The sequence below is a fragment of the Eulemur rufifrons genome, chromosome 11 (assembly GCF_041146395.1).
Source record: "Eulemur rufifrons isolate Redbay chromosome 11, OSU_ERuf_1, whole genome shotgun sequence".
Taxonomy (NCBI): domain Eukaryota; kingdom Metazoa; phylum Chordata; class Mammalia; order Primates; family Lemuridae; genus Eulemur; species Eulemur rufifrons.
In genome coordinates, this window is record NC_090993.1 from 2,353,559 (window position 1) to 2,375,942 (window position 22,384).

At 44.1% G+C, this 22,384-nt stretch overlaps 1 protein-coding gene and 1 non-coding gene across 2 annotated transcripts; one reads left to right on the plus strand and one right to left on the minus strand.

Annotated features, from left to right (window-relative positions):
- The first annotated feature begins 2,199 nt into the window (after positions 1-2,199).
- Positions 2,200-2,306, plus strand: LOC138393523 (U6 spliceosomal RNA). Its single transcript, XR_011235203.1, has one exon. It is a non-coding gene; the product is annotated as a U6 spliceosomal RNA (small nuclear RNA).
- Positions 2,307-10,588: 8,282 nt separating this feature from the next.
- On the minus strand, positions 10,589-21,520 carry SDE2 (SDE2 telomere maintenance homolog). Its single transcript, XM_069484617.1, has 7 exons — positions 21,344-21,520; positions 18,162-18,279; positions 16,688-16,799; positions 16,188-16,357; positions 14,955-15,075; positions 12,713-13,217; positions 10,589-10,986 (listed from the first exon to the last, which is right to left on the minus strand). Exons 1-7 carry the CDS (start codon positions 21,461-21,463, stop codon positions 10,765-10,767), a joined length of 1,368 nt encoding a protein of 455 aa, XP_069340718.1. The 5' UTR covers positions 21,464-21,520; the 3' UTR covers positions 10,589-10,764.
- Positions 21,521-22,384: the final 864 nt, after the last annotated feature.

Sequence of the window (22,384 nt, forward strand, 5' to 3'; positions counted from 1 at the left end):
TCTAGCCCGGGCAACAGAGTGGGTTTCTGTCTCAAGAAAGAAAGAAAGAAAGAAAGAAAGAAAGAAAACAAGCCAGCCAGCCAGCCAGCCAGCCAGCCACGCATTCAAAGACATTTCCCTCTGGGCCTCCCAATGAAGGAGCACTCATGAAAAATGTCTTGCACACTACAGTTGCCAAGCGCTGCCCAAAGGTAGGGCATTTGCAATAATCTATTGTACGTTTCAAAATAGCTAGAAGACTCATGCCTGTAATCCTAGCACTCTGGGAGGCCGAGGTGGGCGGATCGTTTGAGCTCAGGAGTTCGAGACCAGCCTGAGCAAGAGCGAGACCCCATCTCTACTAAAAATAGAAAGAAATTATATGGACAGCTAAAAATATATATAGAAAAAATTAGCCGGGCATGGTGGCGCATGCCTGTAGTCCCAGCTACTCGGGAGGCTGAGACAGGAGGATCGCTTGAGCTCAGGAGTTTGAGGTTGCTGTGAGCTAGGCTGATGCCACGGCACTCACTCTAGCCTGGGCAACAGAGTGAGACTCTGTCTCAAAAAAAAAAAAAAAAAAGCTAGAAGAGAATAATTGGAATGTTTCTACATAAAGAAAAGACAAATATTTAAGGTGATGTACGTATATCCCAAGTACGCTGGTTTGATCTTTACAAATTGTGTGAACGTATTAAATTATCACACGTACCCCAAAACTATATACACACACTGTGCATCGGTAAACAACAAAATGTGTTTTACTGGTGTGAGGTCTCTCGGGGTCGCCACCTCACCCCGGGCTGTCATTGGAGGAGAAAGGAAGAGGGCGGGGAGGAGAGGAGAGGATGGACCCAGAGGTCGCTCACCCGCCGCCGCCGGGCTTTGGGCAGGAGGTGGGGGCGGCTTCGGCTCAGCCAGGAGGGGTCGCTGTAGACACGGATTCTCCGCGCCCTACACACCCAGGTGCCTTAGCTGAGTGGGCTCCTCTCTCCCCCCGAGCCCTGTGGGAGCACAGCGTCCTCCCAGATGGAGAAACTGACGCCAGCCGGGTCGCAGGACTTGCCCAAGGTCCCCAGCTGGTTGATGGAGAAACACTTGTTCCTCTAACTTTAGCCCAAGCAGGAGGAGTCAGGCAGTGGCCACGAGGGGCCCTGCAGGTGAGGGGGCCTTAGGGCATGAGCTTGTCCAGTGTTTCCAAATTCGTATTTTATAAAGATTAATTGTTTTTTCCAGTTCTTCTATTGCTCACGTAGAAAACTTGGAAAATAAACAGCACTATAAAGAAGGAAATAAAAGTCATCTATAAGCATTACCTCCCAGCTCTAACCCCTGTTACCGTTTTTCGGTACATATTTTTCCCCATGCTCTTTCAAAGATTCAGGTCATGTTGTTCACAGATTTGTACCCTGTTTTTCACTTAGTATAGTTTTATTATGAAATGAACTATTCTTCAAAAGCAGGATTTGCATTGGCTACACGGTGTTCCGCTACATGGTAATAATCACGGCCAACCTTTCCAGCGCACTCACTGCGACCAGCGCCCTTCCCGAGTGCCAGTCCGTCAGCCCCGCACCACAACGCTTGGACGATGGCACCGTCCTATCCCCACTTTACAGATGAGGAACCTGAGGCACAGTGTGGAGAAGTGACTTGCTAGTGACTTAGAACAGAGATTTAAACTCAGGTCATCCGATTCCAGAAGAGAGGAACAAGTGCCAAGGAGGAAATGAAAGCGTGTGTTTGGGGTCTCCTGTAGGTGGGAGGGGTCAGGCCTCTCCGGGGCGCTGACATTTAATGAGACACATAAAGGTCGAGCAGGAGTCAGCCAGCCAAGGAGCAGAGAGAGAGGTGACCCGCTCCAGGCTGGAAGCCTGACTTTCACACTGAAAACACCCAAACAGCTAGATTTGCTAAAGATAGTTTTCAAACTTGAAAAGGGAAGGAAATTAAATGAATGTCACCTGGAATCCTATGAGTTTCATTTCTTCTTTTATTCCCTTACAACGTGTATTGATAGATACTCCAAATTTTAATAGATAATCTATGTTCAAATCTGATGGATTATTTTTAAAATTTAGTAGAATTTCATACTCTTCCCTGTTTTACATATTCACTGTACGTATGACTTTGATAGCTAGATGATTTAGTTACATGGGCACACCGTAATTTACTCAATTCTAGTTTTGTTTTTTTTTTTTAACTCTGAAGTTATTTCCAGTGCTGGCTTCGGCAGCCCATGTACTAAAATTGGAACGATACAGAGAAGATTAGCACGGCCCCTGGGCAAGGATGACAAGCAAATTCGTGAAGCGTTCCATATTTAAAAAAAAAAAAAAATGAAGTTATTTCCAGGCTTTACTATTAGAAACGCTGCTATTATAAACATCTTTGTGCCTATAGTGCTTCCTTCTGTCCTATTCCTTGGAGAGAAAATTCACAGATGGTGCTGACGTTTTTGCTTCTCTGTTTGCCCAATCACCCTCCTAAAGGAACGTTCCCATTTTTACATCTTGATCAACGAAATGAGTCTATCTGTTTCCCGGAATCCTCACCAATACAGGGAATTTTCTTTTCTTTCTTTCTTTTTTTTTTTTTTGGAGACAGAGTCTTGTTCTGTTGCCCAGGCTAGAGTGCTGTGGTATCATCCTAGCTCACAGCAACCTCAAACTCCTGGGTTCAAGCAATCCTCCTGCCTCGGCCTTCCAGAATCCCAGGATCGTAGGTGTAAGCCACCGCGCCCGGCCACGGACTTTTTTTCTTACGATCCCTTCATCTTTCTGTATGTATTGTATGTGTCTATATACGTATATAGAATATATATGTGCGTATTTTGTGTTTCTATAAATATATGTAATTGGAAAATAAATCACTCGTTGTATTTATTGAGTAGGTTCTTCCCCAATTACAAACTTTGAAATGGAGATGAGTGGGACTTTTGCTATTTCTCTTGAGAAAAATTTCAAATTATTCATGTTGCCCTTGGTTTCTTTTTTTCCTGTGGTTTAAAGAGCTCGTATTTTGGCCGGGCGTGGTGGCTCACGCCTGTAATCCTAGCACTCTGGGAGGCCGAGGTGGGCGGATCGTTTGAGCTCAGGAGTTCGAGACCAGCCTGAGCAAGAGCGAGACCCCATCTCTACTAAAAATAGAAAGAAATTATACGGACAGCTAAAAATATATATAGAAAAAAAATTAGCCGGGCATGGTGGCGCATGCCTGCAGTCCCAGCTACTCGGGAGGCTGAGACAGGAGGATCGCTTGAGCTCAGGAGTTTGAGGTTGCTGTGAGCTAGGCTAACGCCACGGCACTCACTCTAGCCTGGGCAACAGAGTGAGACTCTGTCTCAAAAAAAAAAAAAAAAAGCTCGTATTTTTATTTTTAAAGCTGTTCATTTTTGCCCCCTATTCCCAGTTTTCCCGTCTCCCTGCATCTTCACAAAACTGCTGGGAAGTGAGGCCAAGATGGCCGCTGTCAGCATCACCTCCCTTGGTTTGATGTCGGGGGAGACTGAGACCTTCGGTCCAGATCTCTGTATCAGGAGGGTCGGGTTTGAGGAAGAAGAAGAGAGGAGGAAGGCCGGGAGCCTAGCAGTCTAAATCAGTCAAGGCCATAGGCCACCTTCTGATATTAGTATTTTTATAAATGAGCATCTAGGACAAGTGGGCAAATTACAGCAGGCTGCGCCCCCAGACAGCCCCCCAGCGCCCACCCGGCATCTTCACTGAGCCCTGCACCCAGCGGCGACCCCACGGGCCTGGGTGCCGAGAAGCCCACATTCCAGCGAGGGGAGACAGACGACAAGCAAGCTACCAAACACGCCAGTTAACGGGGAGGGGGACACAGGGTGACGAAGAGAGTGACCGGGAAGGCCCCACTGAGGGGGCAGCTTTGGGGACCAGAAGGAACCGCACGGGGAGGACCGGGAGGGTGGCTTCATGCCTAGCGAGCATTTCCCTTTAGGGGGCAATGCCGGGATCGGTCACAGATAAATACGCCAGAAATGTATACAACGCAGCTACACACTTCCCAACATTTGCGTTTGGTAACACAAAACTAAAGCAATGGTTGAAGACACAAGATCCTCAAACTGCTCCAGCAGGAAACGACAGCACAGCGTTAGGTTATGGCGGGAAAAAACAGCAAACGGTTAGGACTGAGTTGTTTGTCAAGGGAAGAAGTAACAATGTTACTGGATAAGTCAGCAAACCTATACGTGATTGACGCAGGACTTGCAGAACGAAAACTGAGAAGTCAAGAATCAGAAAGAACAGAGCCTAGTCGAATCCAGGCCAGCTGCACCTAATCACCTGTCTGCCACGGATTCCGTGTGTGGGGGTGTGGGGGCGGGGCGAGCGGGGTCTCAGGGCTGTTGGGGATCCGGTTACCTGAGCCGCCCCCCGCCGCCCTCGCTCTCATTTGTTAGCGCACAGCGCCCTCCGGTGGCCACGGGGAGAGTTGCCGCTGCAGAAACAATATTTTGCATGTTTGGCTGGTGGCGAGCAAGTGTCATCGACAGAATTGCCATTCGTCCTTGCACTTCAGTTGCTCTCAGATTGTATTTTACTGTAAAATGGTAACTTCCAGTCATTTTCCTCAATAACCTTCAAAGGCACCCGTGTCTACAGGCAAATGTTTCAAAGTAGATATATACACCGCGGGGGATACACTATACGACCCACTGACGGAGGGTGAATATATTTGGGATTCTGTTTGTGGTTTTCTAAAATACATCACATTAGTGCACTAGTACATTCATTCCTTCAACAGACATTTGTGGAGCACCTTCCATGGGGACCAGGCACTAACAAAACAGCCACAACTCTCTGCCCTGATAGAGCTTATTCTCTTCTAGGAGGGGAGAGAGACATTTAGTAAGTAAAAGAAATAGTGTGATCATTGGCAATAAGTACTGTGGGAAAAAAAGACAGGGGTGGGATTGGGGGAAGGGGTTGTTGCCGTTTCAAATCAGTGAGAGGTGAGGGACACATCCCTGTGGTCATTTGGGCAAAGAATGTTCCAGGCGGAGGGAAGAGTCGGTGCTGAGCTATGGGAGAGGAGAGTGTCTTTGTTCAAGGAGCAGCCAGGACGCCCCCCAGTGGCTGAAGGGGAGGGAGGCACAGCAGGTGAGGTCAGAGGGGACCGGGCAGAGATGCAGACGGTGAGGGGCCCTAGCAGATGAGCGACCCTGCAGGGGGTGCAACCCCCAGTGTCTTACTGATCGGCTGCGCGATTAATGAAGTTTGGAGACTGTCGTCTGCAGAATAGACTGCACGGTGAGCCCACTGTTTACTGGAACAGGTAGCTGTGAGCTGTCTGCAAGACAAGCAGAACTCGTGCAATGTGCCTTCCCACACTAACTGCCATCCCGACACCAAACCCCGCACCGCACCAAGCGATCTACTTGGTGAGCTTTGAGAGAATCGGCATCAGCGTCCACTGCAGGGCTGAGTGTCACACTGCCGAGTGTCACACTCCTGTTTTCACTGAGCATCTGTCTACACTTCCAATTCCTTACTACTTTTTCACTTCAAGATGCTTTAGTCTTCAATAGCCTGTTTAGCACCCCAGGAAAACTTCAGCCACGCCTCCCAGCTCAACTCCTAGAGGCAAACAGACAGCACGAGCAGTGTGCCAGGCGAGGGCACCCAGCCCTGCGCCAGCCAGGCCGAGACGGAGACGCACAGACCGCAGCTCTGGCAGTTTCTGTGCTGGTGCCAACCCAGCACCTGTCCAGTCCCGGCAGGAGACACTGCCACCTTGCACGTGTCGCACACGACTGGTCCTAAAGCTCTCCTGTTGCGTACAGTCAGTCGGTCCATCTCACCACCAGCGTGGCCCAGGGAAGCAGGGAGGTGCTGACAGCCCCAAGTCCCCCCAGCCTGATTCAGTTTTGAGACTCAGCTCTCCACACTCGTGTTGGACTAAGTCGGATTGTTCTGCTGTGCTTGCCGCTTTGCCTTAGATGCGTTCTAGGGTGACACTGCCCAAGACAGCAGCCACAAGTCACGTGCGGGTACTGAGCAGTCGCAAGGTAGCTAGCGTGAATTTAGAAGTGCTGTAAGTGTAAAATACAAACGAGATTTCAAACACTCAGCATAAACTATCTCATTAATAATTTTCTTATAAATATAATTTATAAATTTTTCTATTTCCTTATCATTTTCCTACAATACTTATGTGTTGAAATGGTATTTTGAATATATTGGGTTAAATAAAACATTGCTAAAATTAATTTCACCTGCTTTGTAATTTTTAATGTGACTCCAAGAAAATTTAAAATTACACACGTGGCTCCTGTTACGTTTCCATTAAACATGGTGCTCTGGAATATGCCAACGGCTTCCATTTATTGGGAACCACAATTTCCAAGCACTGGAGTAGGTGCCTCACATGCTATTTGATTTGGTCCTAATAATCCCAGAAGTGGATATGACTCCATTTAGTAGCAAGACTAGGGCACCGATGCTCACCAAGGTTATGGAGCTTGTCTGAGCAAACATACTAGAAAGTGAGCAAATCAGGATTTCGACTCAGATTCACAACTCTAAAGCCCTTGTCCTGAAGCCCACCACACCGCATGGCCTGTGTTCCAGGGAGAATGAAGTACGGCCACTGCAAATACTTAGATCCAGCCCACCAGTATTACATGGGGTCCAGGGCCACACTTGTGTGGCCTCAAATTCTTGGGGTAATCCTCAATCAGTGACCTGTGAATGGCTTGGGTGTAGACTCATTTCGTAGAGCACCATTAATCCAGTTTTTGTCAAAGGAAATCTCATGAAGGTGAATGAAAAGAAAAAGTAACACCAAATAATATATCATAGATTAGATTGACACTAACGAAATCAGATTTCCCTCCCCAAGACAGGCCAGTAAGCAGGTGGTTTACAGCAACAGCTTGTGTGACACAGGGCCACTTATATTCTAGTTCAGACACACAAATAGGGCCATGAAGTTTAAGTCAATACTTCCATGACTTTGATCAGAACCAGCCTAGAATTGTTAATACGTGGTGTGTAATTACTAGACTTTCTGGGGGACACCTTTAACCTTGAAAATTCACTGACAGGTCTGGTTCAAGAAGGTAAAGCTATTTGTTTACTTCACTCTTGCAAACTGCCATTTGAAGGGACCAAACGAACGTGACTGAGGAAGCTCAGTATTAGCACAAGCCACAAGGAGGAGGAAGGTGGGTGTCTCCAAATCAAAACATGTGGGTTAAATGACATGGACCCACAGCAAAAGCCCACTAACATCCCGACGTGCGGACCAGTGAGGGCTGGGAGAGCCACAGCCACACGGGAGAGGGGCAAGACGGGCGGTTTCCATTCATTGCGAAGCTGCTCACTTCTCGTTCTAACGCTCCGAGAGAGGCAATTACAGAATCAGTCTTTCCACTTGGCCAGGGAAGGTCCGTTTGCCTGTGGGAAGCAGGCCAAGGGCTGCTCACATGTCCGTGCTAGATAAAGCGGGGCACAGCCGGAGCTCCGGCAGCCTGAGGAGGACACCCAGGCCGATCAGCACAGGGGCACCAGCCCAGCAACTCCATGCTGCCGCAGAGCAAAGGAATCCTTTCAGCATGGCCGCTCCAGCCTCCCAGAGGTGAACCTCTAATCTTGCAAAGCAAACCTTCGCTGAATCTCAATGCTTCCCTTCTCCCTTCGAGCGTGCTTTTAAAGATCTGAACAGGTATCCACCTAATGTGAAGCAAACTCTTTGCAACTGCCCAAGCTAGAAAGATAAACCTTCCCTAAGCCACCAGGTTGACACCCAGGCCTCACTTTCTGGGGACTCTTTCTAGCCAGCGAGCACAGTGCGGTACAAACGCAGGCCCACTCTGGCGAGATGCTGACTCCTCCAACAGTGACGTCTGGCTTGGGGATTCTCCACTGACCACCTACGTTACAGAAATTATCTCAAGAACAGAGAGAAATGTTTGGAGGGGAAAAAAAAGAGACACAGACTTTGGGACTTAAGAGATTGTACAAAGTAAAGTTTGGCATAGTTGTAAATGAAGTCGCAGGAGAGAAAATATGGGACAGGAAAGAACTGAAGAAATAATGGTCGAGATCTTCCCAAATTTGATTAATGGCATAAATTTGCAGAGCCAAGAAGTTCAAACTCCAAGGTAAATACACAGAAAACCTCCCCTGGGCACCCCAGACAGCAGCCAAAGAAAGAGACACATTATATAAAGCCCCAACCACCATGTGAATCCCACAGACGTGTCATCAGAAACAAGGCAGGCCGGAAGTCACTGGAACAAGATCTTCAAAGAGATGGGGAAAAAAAAAACATAAACAGAATTTGTTGCCAGGGGACCTGTGCTATAAGAAAATGCTAAGGGAAGTTCTTCAGGCTGAAGGGAAATACTAGACCCTCCAGAAGGAATGAAGACTATCAGAAATGGTAAATATGTGGATAAATATAACTATTTTTCCTCTTAATTTCTTTAAAATACATGATTATTTAAAGCAGAAATTATATTATAGAGCTTATAATGTATATAGATTTAATATGTATGACAACTACAGCATAAAAGAAAGAGATAGTAAATGGATAAACACAGTTGTGAGGTTTCTACATTTTATGTGAAGGGGTACATTAACTCTAGATAGACTGAAAAAGAATATATGTTAATCCCTAGAGCATCCACTAAAAAAATTATGCAAAGAGTATAGCTAAAGAGCCAATAAATTAAAATGCAATTCTAAAATAACTAATCCAAACAGAAAAGCAGTAAAATGTTAGAACTAAATCTACCAATAATTAATGTTAATAAACACTCTAATTAAAAAGTAGTGACTGGCCAGGCGCAGCACACCTGTAATCCTAGCACTTTGGAGGGTCAAGGCAGGAGGATCACTGAGCCCAGCAGTTTGAGTTTGCGGAGAGCTATGACGACGCCACTGCACTCCACTACCTGGAGAAAGAGAGCAAGACTCTGCCTCAAAAAAAAAAAAAAAAAAAAAATTAGACAACTTAATTTATCCCATTATATTAAGAACTTTTTCTTTTTAACAGACTATTTTTAAAAAAAGGCAGAGACAGTGAGAATAGATAAAAACGCAAGACCTAAGTATATGCTGTTTGTAAGAAACTCACTTTACATAGAAAGACACAGACAGGTAGAAAGTCACAGTAACAAAAGGAATACTGGCCAGACAGGAGGCAGAGTAAGCATAAGGCCGGAGTGGCTAAATTCACACCAGATAAAGTACACTCTGAACCAACGTGTATTACCAGAGATGGAGGGAAATTTCATCACGATAAAATGGTCAATACATTAGGACGTAACATAACCTTATAACAGAGATTCAAAATATGAAGCAAAAATTGGTAGAATTAAAAAAGAAACGAAAAAAAAAAAAAGAAAAAAAAAAAAAAGAAAAAAGAAACGGACAATTCCACAATCATAATTGAAGATTTTAACACCCTCTCTTACCTGATAGAAATAAACAAAAAATCATTTAAGACACAGATGATCTAAATACTATCAACCACCTAATCTAATTGATATTATAGAACATATTCACCCAGCAATTCAAAATACATATTCTTTTCAACTGTACATGGTACATTCACCAAGACAGACAATATACTGAGTCATAGAATAAGTCTCAATAAAACTAAAAGGATTGAAACCATGAAGAAGGTATTTTCTGATCTCAATGGAAGAAGAAATCAGTAAGATATTTAGGGGAAAAAAACAAAACTTGCTAATTAGACAACATACATCTGATAACTCATGGGTCAAAGAACTCAGAGGAAATCAGAAAATAATTAGAACTGAATGATAATGAAAATATATTAAAATTTTCAAGATGCAGCTAACATAGTACTTAAAAAAGAGTAAATGAAACCCAAACTAAGTAGAAGAAAGGAAATAATATAGAAAATTCAATGAAATAAAAAACAATTGAGAAAAGGTAATAAAGCCAAATGTTAGTTCTTTAAATATCACATCCACAAAATTGATAAACCCCTACTCACACTGAATGGGAAAGAGAGAACAGAAATTACCAGTATCAGAATGAAAAGGAAATTATCACCACAGCTTCAACAGACATTAAAAGGGTAAGATGAGATTATTATTAATAATCATAATAATGTTATTAACCTAGTAACTTGGGTCAAATGGATAAATTTCTTTTTTTTTTTTTTTTTCTTTTTTTTTTTTTTTTTTTGAGACAGAGTGTCGCTTTGTTGCCCTGGCTAGAGTGAGTGCCATGGCGTCAGCCTAGCTCACAGCAACCTCAAACTCCTGGGCTCAAGCAATCCTACTGCCTTAGCCTCCCGAGTAGCTGGGACTACAGGCATGCGCCACCATACCCGGCCAATTTTTTCTATATATATTTTAGTTGTCCATATAATTTCTTTCTATTTTTAGTAGAGACGGGGTCTCGCTCTTGCTCAGGCTGGTCTCGAACTCCTGACCTTGAGTGATCCACCCGCCTCGGCCTCCCAGAGTGCTAGGATTACAGGCGTGAGCCACCGCGCCCGGCCGATAAATTTCTTGAAAATGTAATTTACCTAAATGACACAATAAAACAGAAATCTATATTTATTAAATTAGATTAAGTATAAAAATTCTTCCCAGAAAGAAAACTTCAAGCCCAGATGGTTTCACGCATTAATTCTATAAATGTAATAATGAAAAAAGGGATAGTTAGAATTAGGTTGTTAAAAAGTCAGCTTTTACTATCAACGGGAATACAAGAGTCCACATTATGCAGGTTATAAATACTAGTCTCTAAAGAAACAGGAAATCAGCTGTGATGAAAGTCATTTCTTCTTCCCTTTCACGGGCTTGGCAAACAGAGCGGGGTCGATCTGTTCCCTTGCCAGGCCCCTGACGGAGAAGAGCCGCGCGGCCCGCTCCTGCAGGGTCCCCCCGCACTTCAGCCCCAGGGCCACCAGCTCACACTTGAGCCTCTCCAGACCCAGTGGCTCCAGGTCTTCGGCAGAGTCGAAGGCCAATAAATCTACAGTGTCCTTACTGACAACCTGGGGGAGAAAGAGAAAACATTTAGAACAGGCTACTTCCTCTGAATAAATACTTTAACTGTCAACTACATTCTATTTTTTTAAGGGATTTTCATTTAGTTTACCATAGCTTGCTACTGAATTTTAATAGTCATCTAGATGTTATTCCATGGGTATTCTCAATATACATAATCAATGAACTAATTTTTCATCTATATATTTAGAAACAAGCATTCAAAACAGTAACAGAAGTATGAACAGATGCGTAAAATTACTTTTTTCTGACTTTTCCAAAATTTTAACAGTAAAATATACTCAGCCTGTCCCTACACTATTACCACAGAAAAGACCAGGCACCCTAAAGCTTAATTCTAATGAGATTACCACGCCTCTGAATCTATCAATTCCATAATCTTAATGCTTTCTATTCTAATAACAAAGATTGATTGAGTTCCCACTTACATAACTCAAATTGAAATGATGTTCAACAGATCTGCAACTGTTCTATCCACCAAATGCCTTTACAGATTTTTAGACTAAAATTAAATACTTCTAACAATGCTAAGCAAAGAACCAAAATATTTATGTTTAGGTGATTTTTTTAAAAAAATATATTCAAAGAACAGTAACTTTCTCTCATGCTATTTTTTAAAACAGTAAAGCACTCTGGGGCCAGACTCTTTATCTCTCTAGTCCATCTTTGTTTGAAAAAACTATTTTGTTACATTTCTGGAGTGAACCTTGGCTTCATTATTACGGCCAAATCTAAAACACCAATTATGTGTTTTTGAAGACTCAGGCCTGGTCATTAAGAATACAGCAGAGGGCTGGGCGCCGTGGCTCACGCCTGTAATCCTAGCACTCTGGGAGGCCAAGGCGGGAGGATCGCTCAAGGTCAGGGGTTCGGGACCAGCCTGAGCAAGAGTGAGACCCCGTCTCTACTAAAAAATAGAAAGAACTTAGCTGGACAACTAAAAACACATAGAAAAAATTAGACGGGCATGGTGGCTCATGCCTGTAGTCCCAGCTACTCGGGAGGCTGAGGCAGGAGGATCGCTTGAGCCCAGGAGTTGGAGGTTGCTGTGAGCTAGGCTGATGCCATGGCACTCACTCTAGCCCTGGCAGCAGAGTGAGACTCTGTCCCAAAAAAAAAAAAAAAAAAAAAAATGATCAACTATGGAATCAAGGACACCACCTAGTGGCACTATAGTATAAATTCAAGAGCTTAAAAAAATCTTTTTCGGGGAACAAGGCAAGCTTCCCCATCATCTGTATTTCTTAATATTTTTTTTTTTTTTTTTTTTTTTGAGACAGAGTCTCACTCTGTTGCCCAGGCTAGAGTGAGTGCCGTGGCGTTAGCCTAGCTCACAGCAACCTCAAACTCCTGAGCTCAAGCGATCCTCCTGTCTCAGCCTCCCGAGTAGCTGGGACTACAGGCATACGCCACCATGCCCGGCTAATTTTTTCTATATATATTTTTAGCTGTCCATATAATTTCTTTCTATTTTTAGTAGAGATGGGGTCTCGCTCTTGCTCAGGCTGGTCTCGAACTCCTGAGCTCAAACGATCCGCCCACCTCGGCCTCCCAGAGTGCTAGGATTACAGGCGTGAGCCACCGTGCCCGGCCCTTAATATTAAACAGAGCCTTTCACTAAGCGGCTGATGGGAGAAGGCACATTTTCATTCTGATGACTGACTATGAAGATTAAATTGCCGTGGCTCTAGACATCGACCCCCAATCACTTACTGCGCGTCCTGGCCTGCTCTCCTCCGGTTCGGCGATGGGAACTGTCCCCACGTCTTCTCCGGGTGCTACCTCGGCAGCTCCTTCCCCGTCAGTCATTGCTTTTGTCCCTTTCTCCCTGTTCAGTCCGGCCCCAACTGCCTCCTTGTCTATGGGTTCTGCACTCTCTGCCTTCTTTCTCTCCTGGGTCTCTTCTGTTTCTAAAACCACCTTGTTTTCCGTGCGCTCCTTGGCAGATGTCTCTCCCAGCCCAGCACACGAGTCTTCTGAAATATCCCTTCTGGAGTCAGTCCCTGGGATTGGTAGTTTTTCTGGTGATCCAAACTCCATACTCGCTACTCCTGCCCTCTGAGGACTGCTAGGAAATTCGCCTGCCATCTCGACGCCACCACTGCCACTTTGGGGAGCATGAGAGCTCGTTTCTGAAGTACTAGGAGCTTCTTCACCGTCATCGTCTGAGCTCTCAGAACTGGACCCTTCTGCAGGCCCCAGTCCTTCCATGCCCAACCTGTCAGAGCAACAGAAAGGTTTAACACTATTTACGGCTTCTCTGTAAAGCAAAGACTTCCAGTTTTTCCAGGAAACAGACTCTGAAAAAAAGTCGGTAGCTTGAGTTGGAATGTAGGTAAATTTCAGAAAAAGACATTCATTCCAGAGGTATAAACAAAAGGAAAAAAAAAAATCAATGAGTTTTCCCCTATATTACATTAATTTCAACTGCTGGAAATTAGATAAAATAATCAATAGTTATAAAGAAAAGAAAATCTTATGCTTCATTCATAATTGCTCAAACCTGGAAACTATGCTAATATCTATCAAATGGAGAACGGACAAACTGTGGTACAACTATACCATGCAACGATACTCAGCAATAAAAAGGAATGAACTACTGATACATTGTACTACCATGGATGAATCTTTTTTTTTCTTTTTCTTTTTGAGATAGGGTCTCGCTCTGTCATCCAGGCTGGAGTGCAGTGGCACAATCATAGCCCACTATAACCTTGAACTCCTGGACTCAAGTGATCCTCCCACCTCAGCCTCCCAAGTAGCTGGGACTACAGGTGTGCACTAACAAGCTGGGCTAATTTTAATATTTTGTAGAGAAGGTCTCACTATATTGCCCAGGCTGGTCTTGAATTCCTGGCCTCAAGCTGTCCTCACACCTCAGCCTCCTCAAGTGCTGGGATTATAGGCATGAGCCACCACGCCAGGCACATGGATCTTAAAAGCATTACGAGCATTACACCACATGAAAAAAGCCAGACCCTAAAGGCTATATGACATCCTAGAAAAGACGAAACCATGGGAACAAACATCACATCTGTGATCAATAGTTGCCAAGGTCTGGCGGTGGGGGAAGGGGGTTATCTACAAAGGGGCACATGATAATTATTTAGGGTGATTAAAATACTCTATATCTCAATTGTGGTGGTGGTTACGTGAGTGCTTATTATACATTTTTCAAAACTCACAGAACCAATCAACCAAAAAGGGTGAATTTTACTATATATAAATTATCCTTCAATAAACCCGATTTAAAAAATAAAGGTAGTGCCACTGACTTTTCTCTCAGGAACATTTAATTCCCATTTCAGAAAGAACACAGAATTCTATGCTGAACTCACAGCATTACATGATCTTTGGTTAATAATTATCTTTCTATCCCCAACGGGGAGGCCAACAAGGAAGCAAGATCCATTTGCACTTATTATTTTCTAGAACTTGGCCCAAGGGAACTGAGCCAGCAACCAGACGACCAACCAGGAGGGGCGAGAGAACCATCAGAAGAATGGGCAAGAAAAAGTGCTTTTGTGCTTTTCACCTCCATGCGCAAAAGCGGTGAAGAGAAGTCTGGCAAAGTGACAAAAGATCTCAACAATGACTATGAAAAACCAGAGAAAACAGAACCACCTGGACAGTGTAGCTTGACTTCTGCCTGGAATTTTTGAAAGTTAACTCCTTTAACACCAGAAAAGTAACTCAAATATAAAGCTATTTTATGTGATGTTCACCAAAAAAAAACCCAGTATCCTCTAGATTCTGTTAATGGCATTCACAGCAGAAACCATTCCTAGTACGTACAATGTGACAATCATTCAACCTGAAGACTGAAGCAGTCTGGATATTTTCTGAGCTCCCATCAAACATTACACAAAAATATGTTTATGCCAGACAGACAAGAAGGAAATACATCCTGTCAGTCCTCAAAGATCAATCTGGAATACGAATGAAACACACTTACCATAAGCACTGCCTTTTCCCCGCACTGGCTCCTTGGTCTGGTTTTGATGTGGGAGGCCGGGGCCGCTTCCGACTCTCACTAACTTCTGCCGACACCATCTTGCTGGAGGCAGCCTGCATACCTAGCCAGAAACTTGAACAACTCAGTTTCCACTAGAAGGACTGGGGTTAAAGAAATTATAAGTAATACTGATTGCAAAAAGAGCTGCAATCTAAAGCTCTAGATTTAAATTTCTTTTTTATTTCTGTTCCCCGGACTAGAGTACTATGGTGTCAGCCTAGCTCACAGCAACCTCAAACTCCTGGGCTCAAGCGATCCTCCTGCCTCAGCCTCCCAAGTAGCTAGGAATACAGGCATGCACCACCATGCCTGGCTAATTTTTTTTTATATATATTTTTAGTTGTCCAGCTAATTTCTTTCTATTTTTAGTAGAGATGGGGTCTCGCTCTTGCTGAGGCTGGTCTCGAGCTCCTCAGCTCAAACGATCCACCCGCCTCAGCCTCCCAGAGTGCTAGGATTACAGGCGTGAGCCACCACGCCCGGCCTAAATTTCTTAAGATACCTAAATTTTACATTGTTGAAGTGAAATTAATCTCAAATTTACACAGATTTAAAATAATAAGACGCTGGTTCCGGGACCAGATTTTTAAAGCACCACTGCCCAATTTGTAACTTTGAGGCTGACAGGTTCATACCTAACCCTCCCCAAACCTAATTATTTATCCTCTTGTGCTAGTTATTTGTATACATTTGTCTTTTTCCTGTTATGTCATAACCTTTTAGATGGAAAAAGATCCTTTTATTCAATTGTACTCATAATGGGCCTAGCACAATGCTTTGGATGGTAAAAATAAAAGTTAATGAGAGTCATTCTCATTAAAAACCATTTTTTAAAAAATGACCTAAAACTGGCAGCAAATGCTTGAGGTCTAGACAGCTCCTGAAGACTGAGCTTATTCCTAAACAAAGACACAAAAACTGTTCTCACCTGGAGCCCACAGTCCCATGGAACTCAGGGGTTAAATATGCTGAATGTTGCGTGGGTATGTGTTCCGTTTAAAAACTATACTGTGTTATCTTTTGAGGGGAGAGGTTCCAAGGCTTCCATTAGATGCTTGGACGTCTCTAACCCCCAAAAAGCTTAAGAACTGCTCTCTGTGTGTAGCGCGGAGCAGTCTGGAACAGCTGGCTTGAGGCTGCCTGCTGCCCACACTAAGCAATCCTCACTCTCACCTTTGAGGACAGAATCCTCCAGGCGCTCCGCCATCTCGTGGCACTGCCGCTGGTAGTCGGGGCTGGCGAAGCAGTGCTTGGGCTCCGCCAGCTTCCGCTGCAGGCGCTCCAGCCGCTTCTGCTCCTTCTCAGCCTCGCGCTCTGCTTGCTGTTTTACCCACTCCGCCATTCTGGGGATGAGAGAGGAAGAGAGAAAACTGAACGGATGCATCTTACACACAGATGCTTTTATATATCAAATGCCCCGACAAATTAATGCACTGGTGTTCGCATTGTGATATTCTCAGAAAGGTGAGCCATGCCTATGACCAGCATACAGTAATGGTCTTAACTGAATCCCAGAGATAATTATTAAATTATGGAAAAGGTTAAATCTGATAACAGTAAATTAGAGCATAAATACCTCAAGTTTACATTCCCAACACCCATGGTATTTGCATAATCACTATTGATAAGAAAGTATATCTCAAAAAAAAACCAAAAAAAGGTGGGCATCTTACGCTTTTTCATGATTGACATCTCGGAGTCTCCTTCCGCTGAGATCCCGGCAAGCTTCTCGATTGGTTGTCTTCTCAATCTGAGCACCGAGTGCTCGCAGCATAGACCCAAAACCTGGGCAGATACATTTGGAGAAAGCAGGTTAAAATGCGTTCAAGGATAAATAAAAGCTGAATTTGTGAATACGGTCTATATTACAAGATTAACAATGATCTCTACTTTATACTTTTTAAAGGAGATGGACAGATTGTCATCAAGGTTTTAACCCAGGCAGCAAAGGTAAAAAGACTGATTCAACCTCAGACCTTTCATCCTTCATTTTATATTTCTGAAATATCATGCCTGTACAGCTGGGATTTTTATTTTATTTATTTATTTTTTTTTGAGACAAGGGTCTCACTCTGTTGCCCTGAGTAGAGTGCTATAGCATCAGCCTAGCTCACAACAACCTCAAACTCCTGGGCTCAAGTAATCCTCCTGCCTCAGCCTCTCGAGTAGCTGGGACACCTGCAGCTCATTTTTTTATTTTCAGTAGAGACGGGGTCTCGCTCTTGCTCAGGCTGGTCTCCAACTCCTGAGCCACTGTGCCTGGCCCCAGCTGGGATTTTTAAAGGGCTATGCAATGCCAGAGATCCCAAGATTCCCAGATTAAGTACTTAAAAATTATATGGTAGGCTGGGCACAGAAGCTCATGCCTGTAATCCTAGCACTCTGGCAGGCCAAGGTGGGAGGACTGCTTGAGCTCAAAAGTTGATGACGACACTGTTCTCTAGCCCAGGAGAAAAAGCAAGATTCTGTCAAAAAAAAAAAAAAAAAAAAATTATATGGTGAGAAACTTTCAATGAGTTTAAAAGGAAAGGCAATTTTAAGCTGTCACCTGCTGATATAACATGCTTCATTCTTGATACAGTTTCAAACAGAGGATGATTATACTCTGAGATATCAGCTCTCTGATAAGAAAACCAAATCACTACGGATTTTGAGAAAGCTTAGGGATTACATGTTAGTGCATCAGGAGAAATACCAAGAACTGTTCATATTCTTAAGGTGACTTTAGACTTCTCCTGAATTATAATACAAGACAAAATCTTGATCAAAGCGGGAGACTTTAAAAAAAAACTTTCTTTAGTAAATTGGACAGAATGGTCATTTTTCTTCATCTAACCTCCAAAGTTTTATTTTTTTAAATATATTTTTTAAATTTCCATCTGAGTCTGCTTGCTAGAGAATCTCTCAAAGTTTTAGAGCCTAGGTTCCTTAAGAGCTATCTGGCTGGAGAAGATAACCAATGTATCATATATTTCTTCCTTACAAAGAATAAAAGAGAAAATATTCAAATTTAGCTAAGTAAATAAAAGATTTCGTAAGACAAAACAAGACTGACATACTGCAGACACCAAGGACTTTGTTAATTTAATACTTATGGCTAAAGACTACAAATGTGCTACAACCAAGTAGTCAACTTTCACGTCTTACCTCCTTTTCCACCAAGAAGTCTGGGTTCCAAACTATACACAGCTCCATGCTGCACTGTGTCACTGGTGTTAATGAGTGCGCCATTGCATTTCACAAAGAAGTATTCCACTGGAACGTCCTAGAGACAAGTTTGAGGGTTTTTTTAGTGCCTTTTATGAGACAATACAAGTTCCTTATAGGAAGGGACCTAGCTCATCTTTTTATTATTCTCATTACAAGCAGATAGTATTTGCTCAATTAACATTTGTTGAATTGAAACTGTAAACTACTAAAACAAAAAAAGTCATTAATGTGATGTATTCTGGGTATAATTTTTTCCTTATATTACCTAATCATCATATATAGAAAAAACTTCAGTCTTTTTTTTTTTTTTGGAGACAGAGTCTCACCCTGTTGCTCTGGCTTAGAGTACAGTGGCATCATCATAGCTCACTGCAACCTCAAACTCCTGGGCTCAAGCAATCTTCCTGTCTCAGCCTCCCAAGTAGCTGGGACTACAGGCACGCCTCACGACACCTGGCTAATTTTTCTATTTTTAGTAGAGACAGGTCTTGCTCTTGCTCAGGCTAGTCTCCAACTCCTGACCTCAAGCCAACCTCCCGCCTCAGCCTCCCAGAGTGTTAGGATTATAGACGTGAACCACCAACACCCGGCCCGCTTCAGTCTTTTTGATGAACATAAAAACCGCTTCTCTGTCCTTCTCTAATATGTAATCTGAGTCGAAGCAGAAGATTATAGAGGGCTCAGATCCAATATCTCTGGAAGTCTCATTTCCTGACTTTAACAGGTAAAATCAAGTTGAATATCAAAAGTAGTCAACAAATTTAAAATTGACAATATACATCCTGAAAAGTGTAGGTAGGAATAAGTGGGGAAGGAGACGAGAGTATGGTTTTATACTCCTACGGAAGCTTGAACATTTTTAGGACCCGCTGGCAGCCAGTGCTCGTCTCCTCTGCTCGCATCCCCCTGACTTACAGCCAATCATCGCAAAAGCCGAGGGCCTCCAAAAGCACTCTGTACGTTTCAAAAATTCTCAGACCCAGTAATGAAAAGAAAACATATCCTCTTCACCTTGTTACGGGACAATGAGATTAAAAGAAAAAAAACTGCAAATCTTTCTAAACAAGCTTCTGACGCTATAAAGTAAAACAATAGAGGAGTAGTCTTCAAAGTTATATACAACTAGGGTGTATAAAGTTAAATCTACAGTATCAAGAATGAAGAGACCTAGACACCAATGGTGAAGGAAAAACACATTATTGGCATCTTCCTGAAACAGAAACTACAAACAATTCATTCTGACCATATCACACAGCTATGTCAAAGGGATCTCATTCATCCAACAAATTTTTTTTTTTTTTTTTTTTTTTTGAGACAGAGTCTCACTTTGTTGCCCAGGCTAGAGTGAGTGCCGTGGCGTCAGCCTAGCTCACAGCAACCTCAAACTCCTGGGCTCAAGCGATCCTCCTGTCTCAGCCTCCCGAGTAGCTGGGACTACAGGCATGCACCACCATGCCCGGCTAATTTTTTCTATATATATTTTTAGCTGTCCATATAATTTCTTTCTATTTTTAGAGGTGGGGTCTCGCTCTTGCTCAGGCTGGTCTCGAACTCCTGAGCTCAAACGATCCGCCCACCTCGGCCATCCAACAAATTTTAAGTGCCTACTATTTGCCAAGTACTTTTCAGGTGTTGGTATATTACAGTGAGTAACAGAAAAATTTCCCCTTCATGGGACTTGCTTTCCAGTGGGGGAAGACAAATAATGAACAAATTACATATTACGTCAAGTGGTGGTAAGCAGGATAAAGGGGACAGGATATGTGGACAGCTGTGGTGGTGATTTATTTTATATAGCTAGTCAAGGAAAGCCTCTCTGATTAAGCGACATTTAAGCAGAGAATTAAACAAAGTGAGGAAACAAGCTGTGTGTCTATCTGGGGGAATAGCATTCCAGACAATGACAACAGCAAATGCCAAGACTTGAAGCAGAAATAAGTTTAGAGTATCCAAGACACACCACAACAGCCTATGTGGCTGAATGAAGTAAATACACCAGAGTGATAAGGCCTTAAGATCCTATTTTTTCTGGTCTCACTTTGGATCAATGTGAGTTTGAAAACTGTACTAATGAGATAAGAGTTATTTTCAAAGATATTAAAATGCAACTATTTTGGAAAATATTCATTCAGACGGTCAAAAATAGTTCTGCTGACAATATTTAGACTGTATTACAGAGCAGGAAGAAAACTGGGGAAGGTGAAAAACCACATTATTTGCAAATACACATTGCTTCTTCGTGGAACTGGCCCAAGTCTTTTGAAAATATGGTTTACATTGCAGTGTTAACATTTGTTAAGCTTATAAATAGCAAGCAGAGGTAACAGCTTAGGAGAGCGAGGATGAGGTGTGGTTATAAAGAAAAACAGAATTCCTATCCTGGCTGAATATGACAGCGACTTAAAAAAGACAAAACAGAGCTCTAGATAAAAGGCCAAAATTAAAATTAGATTCAGGGAGATCACTAAATTCTTCAGACAACTGAACAAGTTTAATGTATCAGAGTTGGTAAAAGGTTACTTAGTTGGTAATTAAGTAAAGGCACACAAGTAACTTTAAAAGTCCCTGATAGGTTTTCAAAAACATGCGTGGACGAAGGAGATAACCAAATAATTGGTGAAAACATCTACATAACAGGCCCTAAAAACCCATGCTCTCAACAGGACACATTTGTGAATACTTGGCCCCGAATCCATTTCCCTGCCAACCATCCTTTGGCCTTGGTTTGAATACGACATGCTTCTGTAGGTTGGAGCTAACAAGGCTGCGCGATCAGTGACCAAAATGCACGTCACACAACCCCAGTAAGAAGGTAAGGACGGGAGCCTTAAAGGTCATCTGGCCCAACTGCATATTCACTAATAAAGAAATAGAAACAAAGTGTTTGTCACTGAGGGCTGGACTAAGCGCCTCTAACCGGAGTGAGACAGAGCCACCACCACGAAACAAAGCAAAGGAAGGTCTCAGTGTCAGCGTGAAGCACCTTAAAACTGGGGACCTCTTAGCCTCAAGAACTGAAAACCCCAGAGAACAGACGCACCTTCGACAGACCCACTCCGCACCCAGCCCTGCCCCTTGTCTGCCTTTTTCTCCTTCCTAACCGGCACCGCGATCCTGACCTGATCCTGGCAGTGTCGATGGACAAACTCCCGGACGGAGCACCGAGCCGAGGCACAACGCACCGCTCTGCAACCGAAGCCGGGGCCGCGAATCCACACCAGCGCCGCGGCCTCCGCCATCTCGCCTCGTCCCTGAGCCTGGAGGCTCCCTGACACGATAAGCGCCACGACTAGCCCGACGCATCTCGATGACGTCACTACGGCTCCCAGCGCCCCGCCCCTCACGCTTCTGTTCGCCCCGCCCCTCCCCCGGGGCGGGTCACGTGAGCAGGCCCCGGAGGAGGCGCGGGCGAGGGGGAAGGGAACAGGAAAGGCCTGGCCGGGGCCGATAAGACGGAGAGCGCCCGGGCGAGGCGTTGCTAGGAGACGTTGCTAGGGCGGGGCCCGGGGGACTGGCTATAAAAGGCTGGCGGGGGGTTCGGTTTCGGGCGTCTTGGCTGGGAGCGATAAGGCTGTAACCGAGCACCGCCCTGTGCCGCAGGCCTTGGCCCTTTTCCCTGACATCTGTGTGGTTATTTTTGGGTCTTAGAGAATCGTGGCCTGAGAACGCGCTGCTCCCTGGGGGTGTGAAAAGAGAAGCTGCAGTCCCGGAAGCGTTTTTTGTGGGGGGCCGCTTCCTTCGCCCGGGGGAGCCCCCCCCCCACCCGAGGGGCCAGGGGAAACGACCCTAGGAGGTCCCCAAACAACGGCCCGCGTGGTTTCCCTCCAGGTTTACAGAGCGTTCTCTTCCTGTCCAGAAACTGCTTCCTGCCAGCCACGCTCGGTTTATTCTTATTTCAGCCTGTTTGCGCTCTGCGTTATCTCCACTTTGGCTCTGTTTTCAAAATATTTCACAGCAAGTGAGCCCTTGTGAAGGCAGTGGCAGGAGTGACGTTTATAGTCACGCTGCTTCAAAAAACCCTCCCATAACTTTTATTCTGCACCATGGAAACACGCTCGGGCGGATTTGCATGACATAACTTTAGGCTTGGGGAATCTGAGGGAGTCCCTTAATATTTAATATGCTGAGATGATGGTGTTTCTAAAATGCTGAACAATTTG